Raw genomic sequence first — 17,391 nt, 5'->3', positions numbered from 1 at the left:
ATCTCTCCCTGACAGAAGCAGCTCAGCAGTCACCTGAAGGTACTTGGTGGTTTGTGGCAGTGTCTGAATTAGCTTGAGATGCTGCGAGCTGTAAAACGTACATCATCAGTACCACAGCATTCCCACCTTCTGATTTAGCAACAGCTAGCTTGGCTGCTGAATTCAGCAGAACAAGTAAAGGCAGCACTAATTTACATTTTAGGTGTAGAGATGGCAATAGTGCCCTCCTAACACTCCTCCAAGACACTTCAAAGTAGACTAATGGCGATGAAGAAAAATGGAGCAGCAAAGATTGGAAGTTTGTCCCAGACCTGTTTTACAATAAAGCCAGGATCCATGTTCATTCTGTTTCATCCTCTTCCTGCCATTTACCTTAAGACAACCAAAATGATGTACTTTCTGTGAAAGCAGAAGGACCTATCCCCCAAAGACCACATGCTTTTAACTTTACTAAATAAGCAGAGAAGGATGAGAAAGGGCAACCCCTAGCATCGTATCCTGCCTGTCCTGTCACAAATTGACCAACTCCATTAGTAGAAAACGTGGTCACATTTGTCTGTTGTAGCTTGAATTCCACCGGATTACTACAAAGCAGCTTAAAACTTGCTTGTTTTGACCCCTTGAAGACCAGCCACCGCAGGTCTTATACCTTGGCCCTATTGCCAGGCCTTTTCAGTGGCACGAGCAGCAGTATAAAGAAAAAGCAAATAAACGCCTCTGGCCATTGGGTGGTGACCTTGCTACATTACAGCAGGTATCCCGAGATGTTGTAGGGCAGTGCTGTGGCCTTCCTTTATGACAGTATCATAGGAACATGCATTAGCTCTGGAGGATTGATATTGCAAGGATCAGCACGAGGACATTTCAATGAGAAAACGAGTAATTCTTTACTCTGATTATGGTGATTAATTCTGTTACGTCAGCAGCCTTTGGCACAGACAGTGACAGCAGCAGATTTCATATGAGAAATATCTAATTCAAGAGCCAAGAACCTTAAAGGGGACTTTTGTGCAGTTAAGTAATTATATTAATAAATGACACACAAACACTATAATTTTATGTATATGCAGAAACACACATACTTTCCTCAATCCTATGTAAGACTTTGTACTGCTATATACTTGTTTTGTATTTGAAATATCAGCCAAAATAAACTGGCATTGCTGCTGGAACTGACCAGCCACAGATGGACTCAACCGTGGAAGTTTTTGGACCGCATGAAGTTGAGCAGAAATTCTATCACAAGTGCCAATTTCACAAATAAGTAATCACTATTGAACTGGCAGGCATCCTACTTCCCTCACTTCGAGTTTGCTTTTGCAAAAGACTAATCAAGACATCTATCAGGTACATAATTTAAGATGGGTAGGCCTTTGCTAGGACATGAAACTGGATGGCCCTAGAGTTTCAGTTTTTGAAGGGGATTTGGCTTTCAGACAGTGCATTAACTGGTTTCCCCTCCGTTCTGAAGGCAAGCACTGATCAGGTCATGCCCCTCCCTCCAGTAGCTTCTTCCCTCAGCTGCCATAACCAAGTTGCGGTTTATCAGTTTGGTTTTGTCTTGGATGCATTCCAGCTCATGTCTTTCATGTGTTTGATGCAAGGCATTTAGGAGGGAAGTATCAAGGCCAGGTTCCTCAATCCTGTTTTGTTAGAAAATGCTCATTTGGCAATCCTAACATCATTAAAAATTATTCTCAATAGGGTATGCTCTGCCAGCATATGACCTTTAGCTGTTAAGAAACAGTAGAGGAAGCACCACAAAAGTAGATAATTCTATAATCAGTTCAGATGTTCGACAGATAACAAGATATAGCGCTCTTGCATTCAAGCATGGCATTTAGAAAGCTGGAGTAACACTTCAGGTGCCTGCCCTTGAATCTTGATCTGTCTGCTGTTAAAATCACCAGGCTCAACATTTCCCTACAGGAGAAAACTAAATACTATCACTCAGCTGTGTAGATTGGTAATTAACATGTTGATTTTCAAATTGGAATCACTGTAAACACTTCTGCAAGTGTTGCCTCCTCAGCTCAGATGTGCTGATCACCTGCCTTATACCAGCGTGTTTGCACAGAACAGTATTTGAACCCTCTATTTTGAGCTCCCCTGTGTCTTCTTACCGTATCAATTCATATACAGGGGTTGTTTCCTATCAATTTTTTTTCTTTGTAAGGTGTGCGAAGGAAAGAGTTGAAGGCTTAGGCAAAGAAGAAACCTGTCTCCTTTTGATCTAGGAAGAAATCGTCTTGCAAATTTTAGTAGCAGTGAGGATACACCAACATTTTTATTGCAATAGAATTTTTGATTATCTGGGGTGCACTTGTAATGACTGCATACAGCCCCATAGATTAACATCTAATACTAAAAATGCTGGAAAAGTAATGCTCAAGTACATAGAGAACTACATTGATCTGCCTTACCTAAGTAAACAAGGAAGTTATCTTGGGGTCAATTTACACTTTGTACACAACCTGCTTTTCAACTATTCAAGGAGATCAATACTTATGCCAATTCATTAGAGAATGCAGTTTACTTTTATTGTGAAGAACAAAAAAAAATGCAGTCACCAACCCACCACTACATTAATTTTATGAAATCAGTTAAAAAAATTATTGTAAAAAATAATTTTTGATGAGCAAATGGAAACAAGTTGTACAGCCCTTCTATATTCTCGTATTAATAGGGGGAAATGGCATTGAACCATCATACTTAGTAACTCAAGGACAAAACCACTGTAGTTGCTTAGGGCAATAAAAATATTCCTGTTTTCTCCCCCAGTCTCAAACCCAATATTGGTTGATACTTTAAAAAAAAAACCAAACAAACCCTCTCACCTGGAGTTACTGCAGAAGTCCCACACTCTTTATTCTAACTTTGATATATAAGTACCTGATAGAGCTATCCTACTGGCACGCACACAACTCAAGTGAAGCACTGCTTGGCTCCTTCCAAGTGTTTTTAGCCTGCCAGCATACTAAGCTTAATCTTCTGGTTCCTCATAATGTGCATACCCACTAGCATACGTCCTTCCTAAATTCAAATTGCTGAATACATCTGTTGTCTCAGTATCGGAATCCCTCCCTCCCTCGTCATTGTCATCTTCATCATCATCTTCTGCTTCGTATTCATCATATTCATCCTCACGGTCACCTGCATCTCCAGCCTTGCTGGAGGAGAGGTTCTTCCAGTAGGCATCATAACCAGAAGCTCCATCTGCATCTTCACCTCCTGTCTGTCGGCCAAACTTCAAAGAGCGTGCTGCAGGCAGAGAAAAATCATGATGTTCTCAATCCTCAACAGCAATTTGTGCAGAGCATCTGACACTTCTTGTCTGTCCTTTCTCACTACTCAGAGAAAAGCATACAATGTTAGACAGCCTTTTTCTAAATCTGACATTTTCAGATTTAATGCTTGCTCTGACAGAACCTTTCTGCTACACGCAGTCTGTCCCTCTGCAACCATGTCTGTACAAACAATAACTGCCCTCAGAGCATGACTTAGGTTTTAGGATAAACCTTTGGTACTCTAGCCAAGGAAAGTTTTAACTGGATGGGCTTTGCAGGCACAATACATACTGTATTCAAGAGTGGCTGAGGCAGACTGTATGCATGTTATCAAATTGCACTTTGAAATTCATTAACTGGCTTCTTGTAGATGAAATAAAGGCTTAAGCAATGATTATTTTTTTTGCAATTTTTCCGTAACTAAAACCTCAAACTAAACAAAAGTTTTCACTGTGTTGGAATCAATTAATGATTAAGAATGAGAGCCTGCTCAATTCTAGGACTAAGAAACACAAATTTTCTTCCCCAAACAAATGCAGCAAAGCTTTGCCAAACAATTGAAAGTAATCGGCCTTTACTCAATGTTCCTATGCAGAAAAGTAGTCACCAGTGGTACTTGTATAGCTTGTTAGCTAGAGAAGCAGGCTTACTTGACATGCTCAGATCCTTTGTCTGCTGAGTTTCATGGCCACACTTAGGGCAGGGAGGCTCTTTTCCTTTTTCCTGCTTGAAAACCTTACTTCGCACATGATCGTCACAAAAACAAGCCTATGGGGTGAAAGGAGAATAAAAAGGCTAAATGTTTTAATCGCAGAAGCACACTCTTCAGCAAGAAGCAGGCAAAAAAGTATCTAACAGCAGCAGGATTTTTCTAGTTGGGATTAAAATTTAATGAGCTCTATCTGCAGTGGAACTGGAGTCTGTGCACAGAGCAACCACTTTTGTGTTGAATGTAGTTTCATGGCTTCCTGGGGAAGAGGGTGGATAAAAGTGCAGATAAACAAGCAGAGAAAGTAACATACTCAAGGGCTGGACTTATAGTGCTGCCACAAGGAGCTTTGGCAAGCTTTGGTTTACGTTGACAAGCTTAAACAAAATACAATCAGAGATGTATGCCAGAACATAACTATGCAGTGACCTGAAGGCAAGAATTAGAGATTGAAATTTCACACGTTGAGCACCAGGGTGCCAGTGAAGATATCGGGAGAAAGGAACAATTTGGAATATGAAATCAGTGCCATGGGAGATTGCAGGGAAACATATGGAGGGTAAGAAAAGTAAGAGCAGGCAATAAACCAGCACCCGCAGAAATCTGGGCAATGCTGACAATGAAGCAGGTGGAACTTTTCATACAAAATTACTTCTGAGTATGTAAAACCAAAGGCCTGACATCAACAAATTAGCCTGTGCATGTGTAAAACTGGATTAGCTATGGAGATTATTTCTATTGGATCCAAGCTGCAATGTTTTCTGGTCAGATCATCACTTGACTTTGTTTTTTTTTTTTAAAAAAAAAACTTTAAAAATTTTCTTAGTTCTATGCTGGATCAAAACATATTCCATAGCCTTGGATTCTGCTTGAGACCAGGGATTTGTTTTTGGCTTTTTTTCAAAAAGGCCCAAACGTGGTAATACCTCAATTAAAACACAGAGGGCTAGACAAAATGAAGATCACCCCACCTGGCATAAGGATGCACAACACTGGCTTGCGGTTAACAGGCAAACACAGATAAAAGCCCTTTGTCCCCCATAAGTCTGCCCCAGGCTTCAGAAACTAATACAAAAGTATGAATATTCTTTTTAATAACGTAGAGGAAGACAAGACAAGGCTTGATATCAGCCTTGGAAGCTAAGGAGAACAAGTCTAAAATCATAGCTACTTGCAACTGTCTTTACTCTTTACCTTACAACGCAGGCACGAATGTTGCCCAAGCCTGTTACAGGAAACACCTGTTGGAGAAAATCAACGTGTAAAATTCAGTACTTGGAAACCACGGATCTGTGATGTTTTTAAAACCTTGTAAAAGTATGTAATAATGTAATTGAGGCATTTATTTCTAATTCCCTGACACAACTGCACTTTGGCAACATGCATCAGTCATTTTACCATACAGTACCATTTTACTAGATAGTTTTTTTCCAAGCCTAAACCTCATTGCAGTAATGTAACTCAACACAAAAAGTAAAAGTTGAAGAGGGGAAAAGGTTTAACTATTTCTTGAGTTTCCAAAGTTTTAAAAACAGATGTTTCGGAACCAATTTGGTATAAAGTGATTGCCTTGCTTTTCCTTTTCTCGCAATGTCAAAAGAAGGGGCGTTAGCATTTTACAGTCACTTTAAACAATGGCATGGCAGCCTTAATACCTGTATCTGAGTTAAATGACATGTGAGACCTTAAAGCTCACAAACTTCCAAACCTAGAACAATTGGTTTGTTCTGTATTTTCTGTCATGTCCTCTAGAAATGTACTTTATTGCACGGGACTTCATATGAAAATCTACTCAACTGTGTTAAAGAATTGTAGCTGGCACATAAACTGTAAAGAGCAGAATCGGTGCTCAAAATCTAACTTGTCTTGAAGCTTCAAACTGGTTTCTTTACTCCACTAGAGGGAGTACAGTAAAGGCAACCATACAGGAACTGGGAGCAACAGGAAGTTGGGTGAATAGTTACTCCTCAAGAAGCAGTAATATGTATTTTATCAGTCTGTGCAAGTACTCATTCCCTTCCACCTTGCCTTCCCTCTGTGACACAAAGTTTTTTAATTCAAAGTAATAAATATCATGAGTTTTCCACAAGAGCAGGACAGCCATGGGATTTAGTGGTCTGTCATGTGTTTAAAGACAGAATTGGAAATGCTAATGCATATGTATTAAAACACTTCTGGAGTATCTCCACTTTAAAAAAAAAACAAAAAACAAAACTTCTCTCAGATAGTGATGGAAAGTAAGAGAACCTTTTTCACAGCTAGAACGGGATTTAGACTACAATTGCATGACTGCATTTAAAGATCACGTATACTGTAAAAGTTCAGGTTTCATAATCTTGTTACCACACACTGACGAAAGTCCTGCCTCTCTATCAAGACTGCACTGTGCCATGAAACATTGAACACACCGAAAACCCTCAGAAAAGCCATTTCTTTATTCAGGGTGTGACATCACATCTGTGAATTAAAAGCTTCCAACAATCACTGAAAAAACATTCTTGTGGAACAGCTGTTGCTGCTTCAATATTGCTATGCAGGAAGATATTCTGGCAGAATACATCAAGGGAAGCTAATCAAGGCTTAGAAAATAACTGGTTGGGGAAAAAAAAAACAATGGCAGATGAAAAGGAGGTAAGAGATTTCTGAAGAGACAGACTATAACATTGAAATCAAAAAATATTCTGAATTGAGAGAAATCGATGAGGACAAGAGATTAGTTAGTTCTGAAAAACAGTCTTATACATGATAAAGAACACTTTGAGTTTCTATAATAAGGATTGAAAATGTTTTAATAGTCAAAATAGATGCATACAAGTTTTGGAAAGGATAAACGCTTGCCTCATGGGATAAACCAAACAGTAGTTAATGGTGGGTAGAAAAGAAATACTACAAAAGATTAGTTATTTCAAACATGCATAGGCTTGGTTTGTGGTCTGGGGTTTATTTTTTTAAATACCCTTGAAGTTTCTGTGTTTCAGCCAGAGATGAGTAATGGACTAGCAAATTCAGGCATGGCCATCGTATCCTTTTACAAATACCAGTTTCAGTGTTGTCCACGCAACGAACTGAAGTGCAAAAGGACGTAAAGTCTTTCAGCTACCTGTTCTTCACTCAGTAAAAGTGGACGTGTATCAACATTCGACACATTATTGACACACATGTCCACTGGTCAGTGAAGAAACCAACAGTGAGTTCGTGCTCTGGATGAACACTCTTTTTGTGACTTCCTTCTGTGCTCACCCTGTCTCACTGAATGACTCGCTGACTGCTTCCTGAGTCATGCCCGTCCTCAGGACTTGCTTCTTTTGCAAAAACAACAGATGCTAATCCTTCACCAACACACAGGCCATCCACAGCAATCTGGGAAAGTTTAGCCAGACTAACACAGGTTATTTAGGGCAGCAGTTTTCCATGAGGAACAGGTATCTAGAAATAGCTCATCATATGGTCAGAATTGTGGAAGAGAGCTCCTTCTCGCCTGCAGAGCTTTGTGGAGTTAAACAGCAGCATCAGCAGTTCCAGGAGTTTTGCTGCAGTCCTGGCCACTGCCAACACTGCAAATTTAGAGACGGCTGGTTTTTGCAAAGGCAACTTCCCGGGGAGGCCTTATAACAGCCAGGCAGGAAAATGACTGCCATGTACAATCTGGCATGGAGGAAGGTCGGAGAGAAAAACTCCAGTCTAGATAACGGGATATCAAGAGCAAGCACATAAGAAACAGAGGCCCCCTCCTCCAGTGGTGGCAAAAGCTATTTGGAAAAAGCGATGGAGAGTATTCTGGATCACAGAGGAAGCTATTGGAGAGTCTGTTTAGCTGTGGTGAACAGGACTATGAATAACGAACTTACATTTAAATGTCTCTGCTTCCAAAACTTGGCAGCTGGCTTGATGTTCAAACTGATCATCTTCACAGAGGAAATTGTGGCAAAAAGAGCAGGCGAATATTCTGCCTCCTAAAAGATTTATCAAGGCAAAATAATCATCAACAGGCACAGGCATCAAGTTTGGCTCTGCAAACAATTTAAATAATCATCAACAGGCACAGGCATCAAGTTTGGCTCTGCAAACAATTTAGGCAGTACTTCTGACTGAAGAACAGTTCTCCCCTCTGTCACAAATACTTCAACAGAGTCCTAAATTAGACATTGCCATCCATCGTTACACTGAAAAATACCACGTATCCTACAATACAAGACAGCATAAATATAAAGCAAGTATTACCTTCTAGTCCTTTCCTTCATTTTAATTTGAATATGGCACTAAGTATTTTTCTTAAATCACATTCTCTCTTACCCAGTCTCCCTCCCTCCCACCCCCTCACCTCTGATGCACACCTGAAACACTTTAAAGGATTCCACAAACAAAGATCAGTACAGTTTGCTAAGCAACTGGGAATCCAAATACCTATACTAATGCAGAAGAAAACAGTGGGAATGGCAGAAAATTGTGTGTTGACAATCTGATGCAGTGCTTAATTATGTTAAGCACTCAGCTGATAGATAGTTAATAGTTTACATAACCATTTCTGAGTTGAGCACGGTATGTTCTTGAGCAGGTTGTTTTCATTCCCCTCTGCATAAGGTCTACTCTGAAAATGGGGAGAATGCTTTGCTTTGAACAAACTTACTGTAAGGACTAATCAGGGAAGATTTAAAATGCTATGTTAAGACTATAGGTACAGTAACCTAAGCAATGTGAGGAGAAAAGTATCATTTAGATGTTCTTAATTTTAAGTGTGATCAACCTACCGTGGTCCCAGACACTTCTTTCACACTCAATACATTCTGCATCCGCGAGAGGGCAGATACACGCGTGCGTGCTGAGACACTTCCTCCCGTGACACACCCAAGCTTCACAGAAATCACAGATTGCGCCCTGCAATTACAGAAAGATATCATCTTGGGACTTCTGCAATACCTAGAGTGAGACTGTTATTCTATAACCCTGAATGTATGCAAGTATCTCTTCTCTCAGTAGGTTCATTCCAGTTGAGCGAGAGTATGAACTGCATGTCTATGCCTATTAACCTGCTCCACAGTTCATCTTCTTTGTTTGATATTCATTTTTGCAGGATTAAATACAATGCAAAATACCTTGTCTTATTCCTTTTCTGTTTTTTTTACAGTTCCTATCTTAAATCTTATGCATGAAAACTGTGTCCTCCAGCTGAAACCTGAGATCCATAAATGATAACAATGTTCTGGCAGAAATGCAATTTCAAAAAAAGATCTGAAAAATGCCACGAGATTCTTACAGCTGAAACTGCTCATTTGGATTTTAAACCATGTTATATTAGAACACAAGCTCTGCAGGGAGAAAAGGTGAAATAACTCATTAGAAATAAGTTGGACTCTTTAATTTTCATTTTTATTAAACTACAACTATCCCTTAATTGTAGCATTTAAGAAGCCTCATCAGCCCATATGTAACAAGCTACCGTGTGCATTAAATACATGCAAAACTAAGAAAACAATGATGAATCCAAATTAATTGTTGATGAAAATACTGCATCAGTGAACACACGGAATGAGTTTAGGAACTTCAGACTGGAAAGGTGGGCTGTGTTGCTGAGAAAAGCTGACTGACAAATGGAGGCAGAAACAGGACAGAGGTTTAGTCCATACACAATCTGGAGGCTATGACATGTCCTACCTTGCTTTCTAGGACAGAGTAATTAACTTGTCCTTCTAAGAACAAAAATTCAAAGGCCAGAAGCAATGACTATCTCTGCTAAGAGCCCAAATGATTTTCTTCTTTTTAAATAAAATTCCCCCCTAATGCCATGCAACAGATTCCTCTGTGATGCTGATGGTCTCTGCAATACTGAGAAGACAGCAAAAGTCCACTGGTTTCTATAGAATGATCCTAGATTTTAATGAAGACTGAGAATTGGCTACGGGGCATGGAAGCTCCAGCGCTGTTAGCGCATGTGCTTAGGGCCTGCCACCAACACGGATCTGTTAGCATCTAGGATGTGTTTCACAGTTTGCAAGAGTTGAATCTAAAAAAGCAAAATTTGGGTTTCTAGTATAAGGGAAGAATCAGTTTGTGATGGTAAGATAAAGAAAAAAAATCTTGGCATGGTACATGCTATCATTCAATTCTGTTTTAATTTTTTCAGAAAGACTTGCATAGAATGACCTCATAGTGCAAAAAAGGCTGTAATTTTGTCTACATACCACCATTGCTAGTCCAGTACTGTACACACCGGCATGTTTTATAACACAGTCTGAAGACTTCATCATGCACTTGGTTTTTCCTGTTTTTAAAAAAAAAAAAAAGGCAAGCAACCAGAAGAAAATTATCTAAAAATCAAAACAATTTAGAATGAACATTCACGTAAGAACAGTACTCTTAACCAAATGCCTGTACTTAATTGTAAATCTATGTAAAAATAATGCAAACAAATGTCTGCAACCACCCTCACATCACCCTTAGATCAAATTAATTATTGTCTGTTTTCAGCCAAAATCTCTTGCTCCAGTGCTGAGATAATGAGGCAATGTGTTGTCTTGCTATGTGTTTTGAGGCATTGGCAAGAATTTCAAATGTCAAAACAAACCAAAGAACAAAATTATGGTGAAAGTCAAGCAGTGACATCTTAAAAAGTTGCATCTAAAACTGCTGCTAGTTCTGTGCTACCATGAAAGCAACATGTGCTGTCTACAAGGCTGAAGCCCTCTGGGGAAAAAAAAAACAAAACACGCGCAACTGATGATTTAATTACTTACAGGTACTTGGATACTTGCTTTTTTGGTTGCTGTTGGTGTTGTGTTTTTTTCTTTTTTAAAGCCATAAAAGAGATTACTTCCTAGACAAAATAATTCCCTTTAAATGCAGGTGACAGGTGGGAGAAAAAGCCACAGTCTGCACTTAAAAGTCATTCTGACACAAGCAAGCAGTAGGGTGACAACTTTCCCCTACTCCTTGCCTCTGACATAAATGCCTTTACCAGAAAGATTCACACTCTGTATGCAGTTATACAAGAAAAAAAAATAATAATCTTGTAGATAGCCCAGGTTACTGCAATGGAGTTTCATCACTGATTTAAGCTGCCATGCCACAGACCCCTTTGGTGTCTCTGTTATTGCCTGCTTAGAGAAAACAACAAAAGGGAAAAGGGACTGGTGGTGGGCTGAGCTAGGCAACGTGAAGTGGGGGGGGAGTATTATGGGGTCTGGAGCACTGCAGCACAGCTACCTTACCTAGGGACTTCTCCAAGAGAGATGCTGTTGGTTTATAGGGGCTATCCCCAATGCTTGATTAAGCACCAAACAGCTCTAATGGTCTTTGTCTTGGAAAACCCTGGGACTCAACATAATTCTCTGGCTGTTATCAGGAACGCTTTTCCTCCAGAAACATACTGCAGATTAAGATAAATTCGACGCACAGGAGTTAACTTCAGACGTGTATTATAGTGTAAGATAGACAGCATGTTTTTAGTACTTCACTGCCTGATGACAGAAGGAAGACTTATGGAGGATGACACGCTGCCATTGCACACTAACAACCCGTCTTCCAGAAATGCTCAGTATCTGCAGGTCCCAATAAAGGCACTGGAAGCTGCAGGTGTCAGCAGCTCTGAAAGTCAACTACAAAACAGCCAAATTGCTTAATGACAAACTGAAAATCTGCAAGGTTGTGTTGAAACAGTAAAACAACAAAATTCACCTCAAAATATGAAATGATTATTACATCCCCTTCAAGCAAGCAGCTGTTTAAAAAAAAAAAAAAAGGCCACTGTAGCCTGATTCAGAGCCAAGTTCTGTCACTAGGAGTCCTTCTCTTCTGACTTCAAAGCATCATCCCTCTAGCACACATAAATAACATGAATAGCATATTACATTACAAAACCATGCAAGGTGAATAATGTGCTGTGGCTATAACTGATAGTAAACTGATGAGAAATTATATTATCCAAAAAAAGCAGTATTTATTGTCACCTTGCTGGCAGTCAGAGCCTTTTTAAGTTTGCTGCTGTTATAAAGCAACACTCAACAGATGTTCTCAATCCTAAAAGGCAGCAAGACAAATTTTTCTGAAGAGCAGATACTGAAGACAAGCCCATGACCCAGACTTGCAAACCTCTGGGGGTCAGCGGCATACGCACTAGCGCATGATCAAGCAAGATCTCCTCTCAAGGAGGAAATTCACAACAGTTTTAAAAGAGCCTACTTCAAAAATCACACAGGTACTTTAAGACAAAGGTACTCTAACTGCTGAGAGTTTAACCCCCCAGATGGGACTGAGGATAGCATGTTTTACTTCATTATTTCTACTTACCGCATTGTGCACAAATGGGTAATTTTTGAACAGAGTTACAGAAGTAGCAAAAAGCTCTATTCTTCTGTCGTCTAGGCATATGGAGGGGAAAAAAAAAAGGCAAGCAGGCATTAAAAAAAGACCTGTAAAATTTTGAAACCAATTAATATTAAACTACTGGTTTTAGAAGGGGAAAAATACTTACCTTTGGCACTTATCACATTCCTAAAGAAAAGACATAAAATGCTGGTAATTATTTTTATTCTAGGTAAAATACATAAAATTTACAGACCCTGCAGGGACTCTGAATTAAGTTCTGATTAGGAACCAAACTCTTTATTCAAGTATTATACTTCTGATGCAAGCGTAACCTTAAATATAAAGGAAAGATGGTAGGAAGAATGACATTCTAGTGGCATTAAATATAGTCAATGTATTATCACTGGTTTTACGTAATTTAAAATCAAGTATTGTAAGAAAAAATACTTCAGGTTATTTTACCATTGAAGCATTACAAGGATGTTTGGCTAAATCTATGTTGGCTCTTGAAGCCCTTATCTGCTTTTCACGTTCACGACGGTTCTCAGCTTTCTTACGAGCACCAGTCTTCTTTTTAGGCATTTTTCACTATCTGGGGGGGAAAAGAATAGGTATGTAATGAACGCACACACATCTTTGTTTGTAAATACATGGATACATGACACATGCAGCACTAAAACTGGATCTTGGAGTTCCCATGTTAATTGTGCTTCATCTCCATTCATTTCCTTTTCTGAAAGTTTCGTTTCAAATGTAGAATAAGGAGACAGTCCCTTAGGAAGAATCATGTGATGAATCATGAAGAATCTTGTGATCTGGAAAGGACTTTGCTGTCTTAAACTTTACGCTTAACTATCTTTGAAGTGTTTTGCCTTAAAAAAAAAAACATGTTTATTAAGTTTATTTGTGATGGGCCTCTCTGATTTTGGTTTGCTTGTCTATTTAATCAGGACAATATTTGTCTCGCTTTCTCTTTTGCTTCTCTCCTCATGCTCACTAACTACTTCAGTCACTCAAAAAGCATTTTTCAGGTAAGCAAATTGTGGTGTACTGCAAAAATGCAAATTTCACACTTCATGAAGGCTTAGAAAACAAAATGTCATTATATAGATTTTAGAGCTAGGAAAAGGGGATGTTTGTAGTGCTTATTTATCATTCTAGCACATTAGCAATAATGAAGAGATAAAAATGCATTGCTCTGAAGATGCCACTGTTTTCCAAGAGGGTTTACACTAATTTAATTCCATCTGGTTCAACGCATGGGTCTATTTTAACATTCAAGGAGGGAACCAATGCAATACAGTGGTGAGACCATCAGGCAATCAATCAGACCACTGTTCTCTTGTCACCTCTACAATGAACGGTGCAGTACTCACGTATGCTTAGTTTACTCTGTGTTTATAATAAATTAGGCAAGTACTATCTCGACTTCATGAAATGAACAACTGAGAGATTAAAGGTGTGGCCTGATGTTAGAATTTCTCTTGTCAACACAGGCACTCAAGACAGACACGCTTCCTTGTGCTCCATCTTTATCATCCCCCCATTTCTGCTGATGTAACTGTTGTTGGTGTCACATTCTAAACCAGATACAGGTTAAAACCAAAACCAAAAAAACCCAACCCAACAAGCACCGCCAAGACTCAGATTAGCACAATCTGATGGGGGAAGACAGCGAAAGGGGCAGCAGGGGTATGTGCTTAGCAAGCATGGGAATAAGAAAAAAGCTAAGGAAGAGGCAAGGATCTCTCCACTACAAAAAAAATGCTTTATTGAACATAGTTCTAAAAAAAACACTCCCTAGTCTATGGACCAGACAGACAAGCTTCTTCGAGCTGTAGCTACCAAACCATACTTCCTTGCAGATGGCAAGATGGGTGAATTTTTGGAAGTGTTTAGCACTTATTTTGGTACTTCACGACAGTGCTTCCATTTTGAAAATCTGGCCTCTCTAGCAAGTTTCCCCAAGATATATTGCACTGTACAACTAACCCACAGTTCTTTTAGCTAAAAGTACATCTAACAGTGCTCCTTGCTCTGCCTCTGATTTCCCAAACTGCAGATTCAAGCCATTGACAACTGACACTCAAGTGTCATCTTAAAATCTCAATCCCCACTTACGGAATTTGAAGAAAATCACTACAGACTTGGGGCTTGGCAGAAACCAGCCCACATGATGGGACAGCTCTGCCCAAGCAAGGTTCTGCTGATTCCAGTAGGTCTATGTGTGGCTACTGGGGCCACTGGCCAGAGGAAATGGGAGGTACCTGCTCTTCCCAGCCTCATCCCTAACTCCAAGCAGACATGTAGACATGCGTGCTGGCATCTGTAAGGTGAGCTGCAGCATCAACAGGCAGTGAATTGTAGCAGCTTAAGATTGAAAGAAAGATTAGTATTTTTGTTCAAAAGGTCTTATAAAATAAGCCAAACAATCCTAACTTTCCTAATGAAATATATTGTCCTGACCAAATACTAAAATTTGTTTTTGATAGCACACATAAATCAGTTTGCTCATCCTGTAGCATTTTGCACCATGTTTAAATTGTATTAGTGTCATATTTTGTAGTCAAAATTGTATTGCTGAGCTGCCTGCTGGCAACTGTCATTATTCTACAGCGTGACATTTTTGACACTGGGAGTCCAATATGAGGTTGCACACTAATTTTCAAACTGCTCAAATGCCAATTTAACAACAGAATCTAATGGTTAGTATTATACCTTGACGACTTCACATTACCTCATAACTGAAAACACCAAAATGACAAACTGTTTTCATGAAAAACACTGTCGCAATGACTACTGAGGACACAGATTATGAGAAATCTTTAAGATGGTAGTTTTTAGAAGGTTGCACTAAAGTCAATAACTAAACTGCAATGTCAGGTCCTCTTAACAAAGCTATCAAGTCATCAGGCTTTCAAACATCATCCAATAAATAACAACATCCTATACATCAATATTCTATCACTTTCTCCTTCTGAGCTTCCATTAAAGATGTTTGTTGTCTTTGCCCCGAGTCCTAAATGTTTAGGGAATTGACCATCTTTTTATTTTCTGACTAGAGCTTAATAGTGTTACGGTGCCAGAAATTATTATAGTAAAAACTTTGTTTACCTGCAATTCCTTTCAAATCAGAGTATCGCACCTCTAAAGGTACTAATCAGTACTTCAAATGCCTCTGCAGTATGTTCTACCTCTGCTTTTAGCAACGCTTCTGTAATCTGAGGCTGATGGATGACCCAAAATTGTATTTAGGCACTACAACACCGTTCAGACAGGAAAGACCCAGAGGAATCTGTATGCAGTTCAGCTCCCCTGCAGGTGCATGGCTAAGAAAAGTGCCTCTGGAGAACCTAAAACAACAGGTCCAGTTACCAAAGAAATGCCTACAGTGAGCTACTCGCTTAAGACCCACCTGCTGGAAAGACAGTGTGAACCTTTTGCTTAAACAGAGTCTTTTTGCTGAAGGCAGAGACTTACGGCCATGCTAGCACCCTCCTTTTCATCTATGATGCTGTTGTAAGAGAAATTCCCCAGGACACAGTAGGTCCATGCCCGGTTCCCTCCTCAGCCCCAGAAAGTATGACCCTGCTGCCCTACAGAGCATCTGAACTCCAAAACTGCGAGCAGCTCTGTGTGAGGGGCTTTTCACCATCTGAAGTTTTCTACTTCGGAGCAAATTGCCCCAGAGTGACTGGGTCAGAGCAGCAGCAGCAGTGAGTGTGACCCTCCAGGTTAATGGTTGATACTGTGGCAAAGAAAGCAGAGTTCAGACATCGGGAGGCTGTGTAGAGGTAAGCAGTAGTTCAAAGGAAAAGTCCCAAAATGTGTTGTGTGCATACTGTAAGTTTCACCTACTGTTCCTCACTTTCTGCATTATTTGCTAAGGTAAATACAGGCAAGGACAGGAGAGTTCCCACCACAGCTCCAATGGTTCCTTGTGTATTTTACCTGATGGTTGTGCTATATAAAATACATAAACAATGTCTGGCATCTAAATTCATACCATGCCACTATCTTTCCCCCCTCCCTTGAAGCTTGTCCTTGATGAGTTCCCAAAGACACACACTAAGTTTTGCAGCAGACAGGAAAGCAGATTGCACCAGCAGATTTCTGGATCTTCTGTGCTGAGCACGACATTCCCTTGCGTCATATTATCTTGTCTTATGTGATATGCTAAGCACCCTGCTGTCACAAGTATAATGAACAGCTGTAACAAGCCATTCATTTGGGGGGCAGGGGAACTGTCGGGTTATTCTTGTCATGCCAAGCAAATACTAACACCCAAAAGAGGCTTTCCGTATTTTTAAGACTTCTTGTACTTGACCACCAAATAGCTTCTAGCTTATGCATATTCATCTCAAGAGGAATCGGTGTAAATTTGCTGGGTCACATCTGATTTCATTCAGAATTCAACATGATCTCTTTTACCACTTCGCAAGCATTAGACAAGATTACAATATTAAAGAAAAAGCTGTATTAGCCGTATTTCATACTTATATCTCTCCAGCCCACGATTCCTCCTAATAATTAAATAATTTTCAAAGCAACGTGATTTCAATGACTTAGTCCCTCTTTCAGTGACAAGGTGGTGAAATACTCTGCGACTGCTGCGCTGATGAGGGCACAGATGCCCAGAGGTTTCCTCAGGCACGTCCCTGACTGAATCCCTCCTCTGGAAACGCACCTCGTCTCTGCCGGTAACGGCTGAGGCCCGGCCGGTAACGGCTGGTCCCGCCGGTAACGGCTGCCGAGCGTGAGGCCGACGCTCCCTCACGACCGGGTTCAAGCCTGTTCCGTGAAAGGCCCATAGCAGATCAGCTTTTGGAAAAACACGCGTATGGCGGATTTTCAGCTTTCGCTGTTTTACCTTATTTCTAGCATTTTTACCTGGCCGCCGCCGCCGCCCCCCCAAACCGTGTCGCAACGCGTTTCCAACCTGTCCCGCCGCGCTCCGCGTTTCTCGGCACTTATCTCTGAGGAAGCCAGCGACCGCTGTCGGTTGCCCAGACGGAGAAGCCGCGGGGGTGGCCCGGGCCCGGGCCGGGGCCGCCCCTCAGCGCCCACCTGCCTCCCGCGGCCCTGCGGAAGCCG

The 17,391-nt window shown here is 40.4% G+C and overlaps 1 protein-coding gene across 4 annotated transcripts; it reads right to left on the bottom strand.

Annotated features, from left to right (window-relative positions):
• Positions 1–2,514: 2,514 nt before the first annotated feature.
• On the bottom strand, positions 2,515–17,386 carry ZNF330 (zinc finger protein 330). Of its 4 annotated transcripts, none has more exons than XM_054201974.1 (10): positions 17,237–17,386; positions 12,760–12,889; positions 12,464–12,483; positions 12,280–12,350; positions 10,176–10,255; positions 8,745–8,871; positions 7,845–7,949; positions 5,191–5,237; positions 3,938–4,055; positions 2,515–3,261 (listed from the first exon to the last, which is right to left on the bottom strand). In XM_054201974.1, exons 2-10 carry the CDS (start codon positions 12,877–12,879, stop codon positions 2,984–2,986), a joined length of 966 nt encoding a protein of 321 aa, XP_054057949.1. In that variant the 5' UTR covers positions 12,880–12,889; positions 17,237–17,386; the 3' UTR covers positions 2,515–2,983. The 4 variants fall into 4 exon arrangements, with proteins under 4 accessions (XP_054057949.1, XP_054057951.1, XP_054057950.1 ...); XM_054201976.1 differs by having other exon boundaries at positions 12,760–12,885; positions 17,268–17,385; XM_054201975.1 differs by having other exon boundaries at positions 17,188–17,347.
• Positions 17,387–17,391: the final 5 nt, after the last annotated feature.

This window comes from Rissa tridactyla, chromosome 5, assembly GCF_028500815.1.
Source record: "Rissa tridactyla isolate bRisTri1 chromosome 5, bRisTri1.patW.cur.20221130, whole genome shotgun sequence".
Taxonomy (NCBI): domain Eukaryota; kingdom Metazoa; phylum Chordata; class Aves; order Charadriiformes; family Laridae; genus Rissa; species Rissa tridactyla.
This window is presented reverse-complemented; position numbering and strand designations above follow the sequence as displayed.

Excerpts from the sequence above, each read along its gene's own strand:
- ZNF330 (XM_054201974.1), bottom strand. The coding sequence starts at position 12,879 with ATGCCTAAAAAGAAGACTGGTGCTCGTAAGAAAGCTGAGAACCGTCGT. Across the intron at positions 12,484-12,759 it reads ATCCTTGTAATGCTTCAATG|GAATGTGATAAGTGCCAAAG; the intron begins GTAAAATAACCT and ends TCTTTTCTTTAG. Across the intron at positions 3,262-3,937 it reads AAAGGATCTGAGCATGTCAA|CACGCTCTTTGAAGTTTGGC; the intron begins GTAAGCCTGCTT and ends CTCTGCCTGCAG.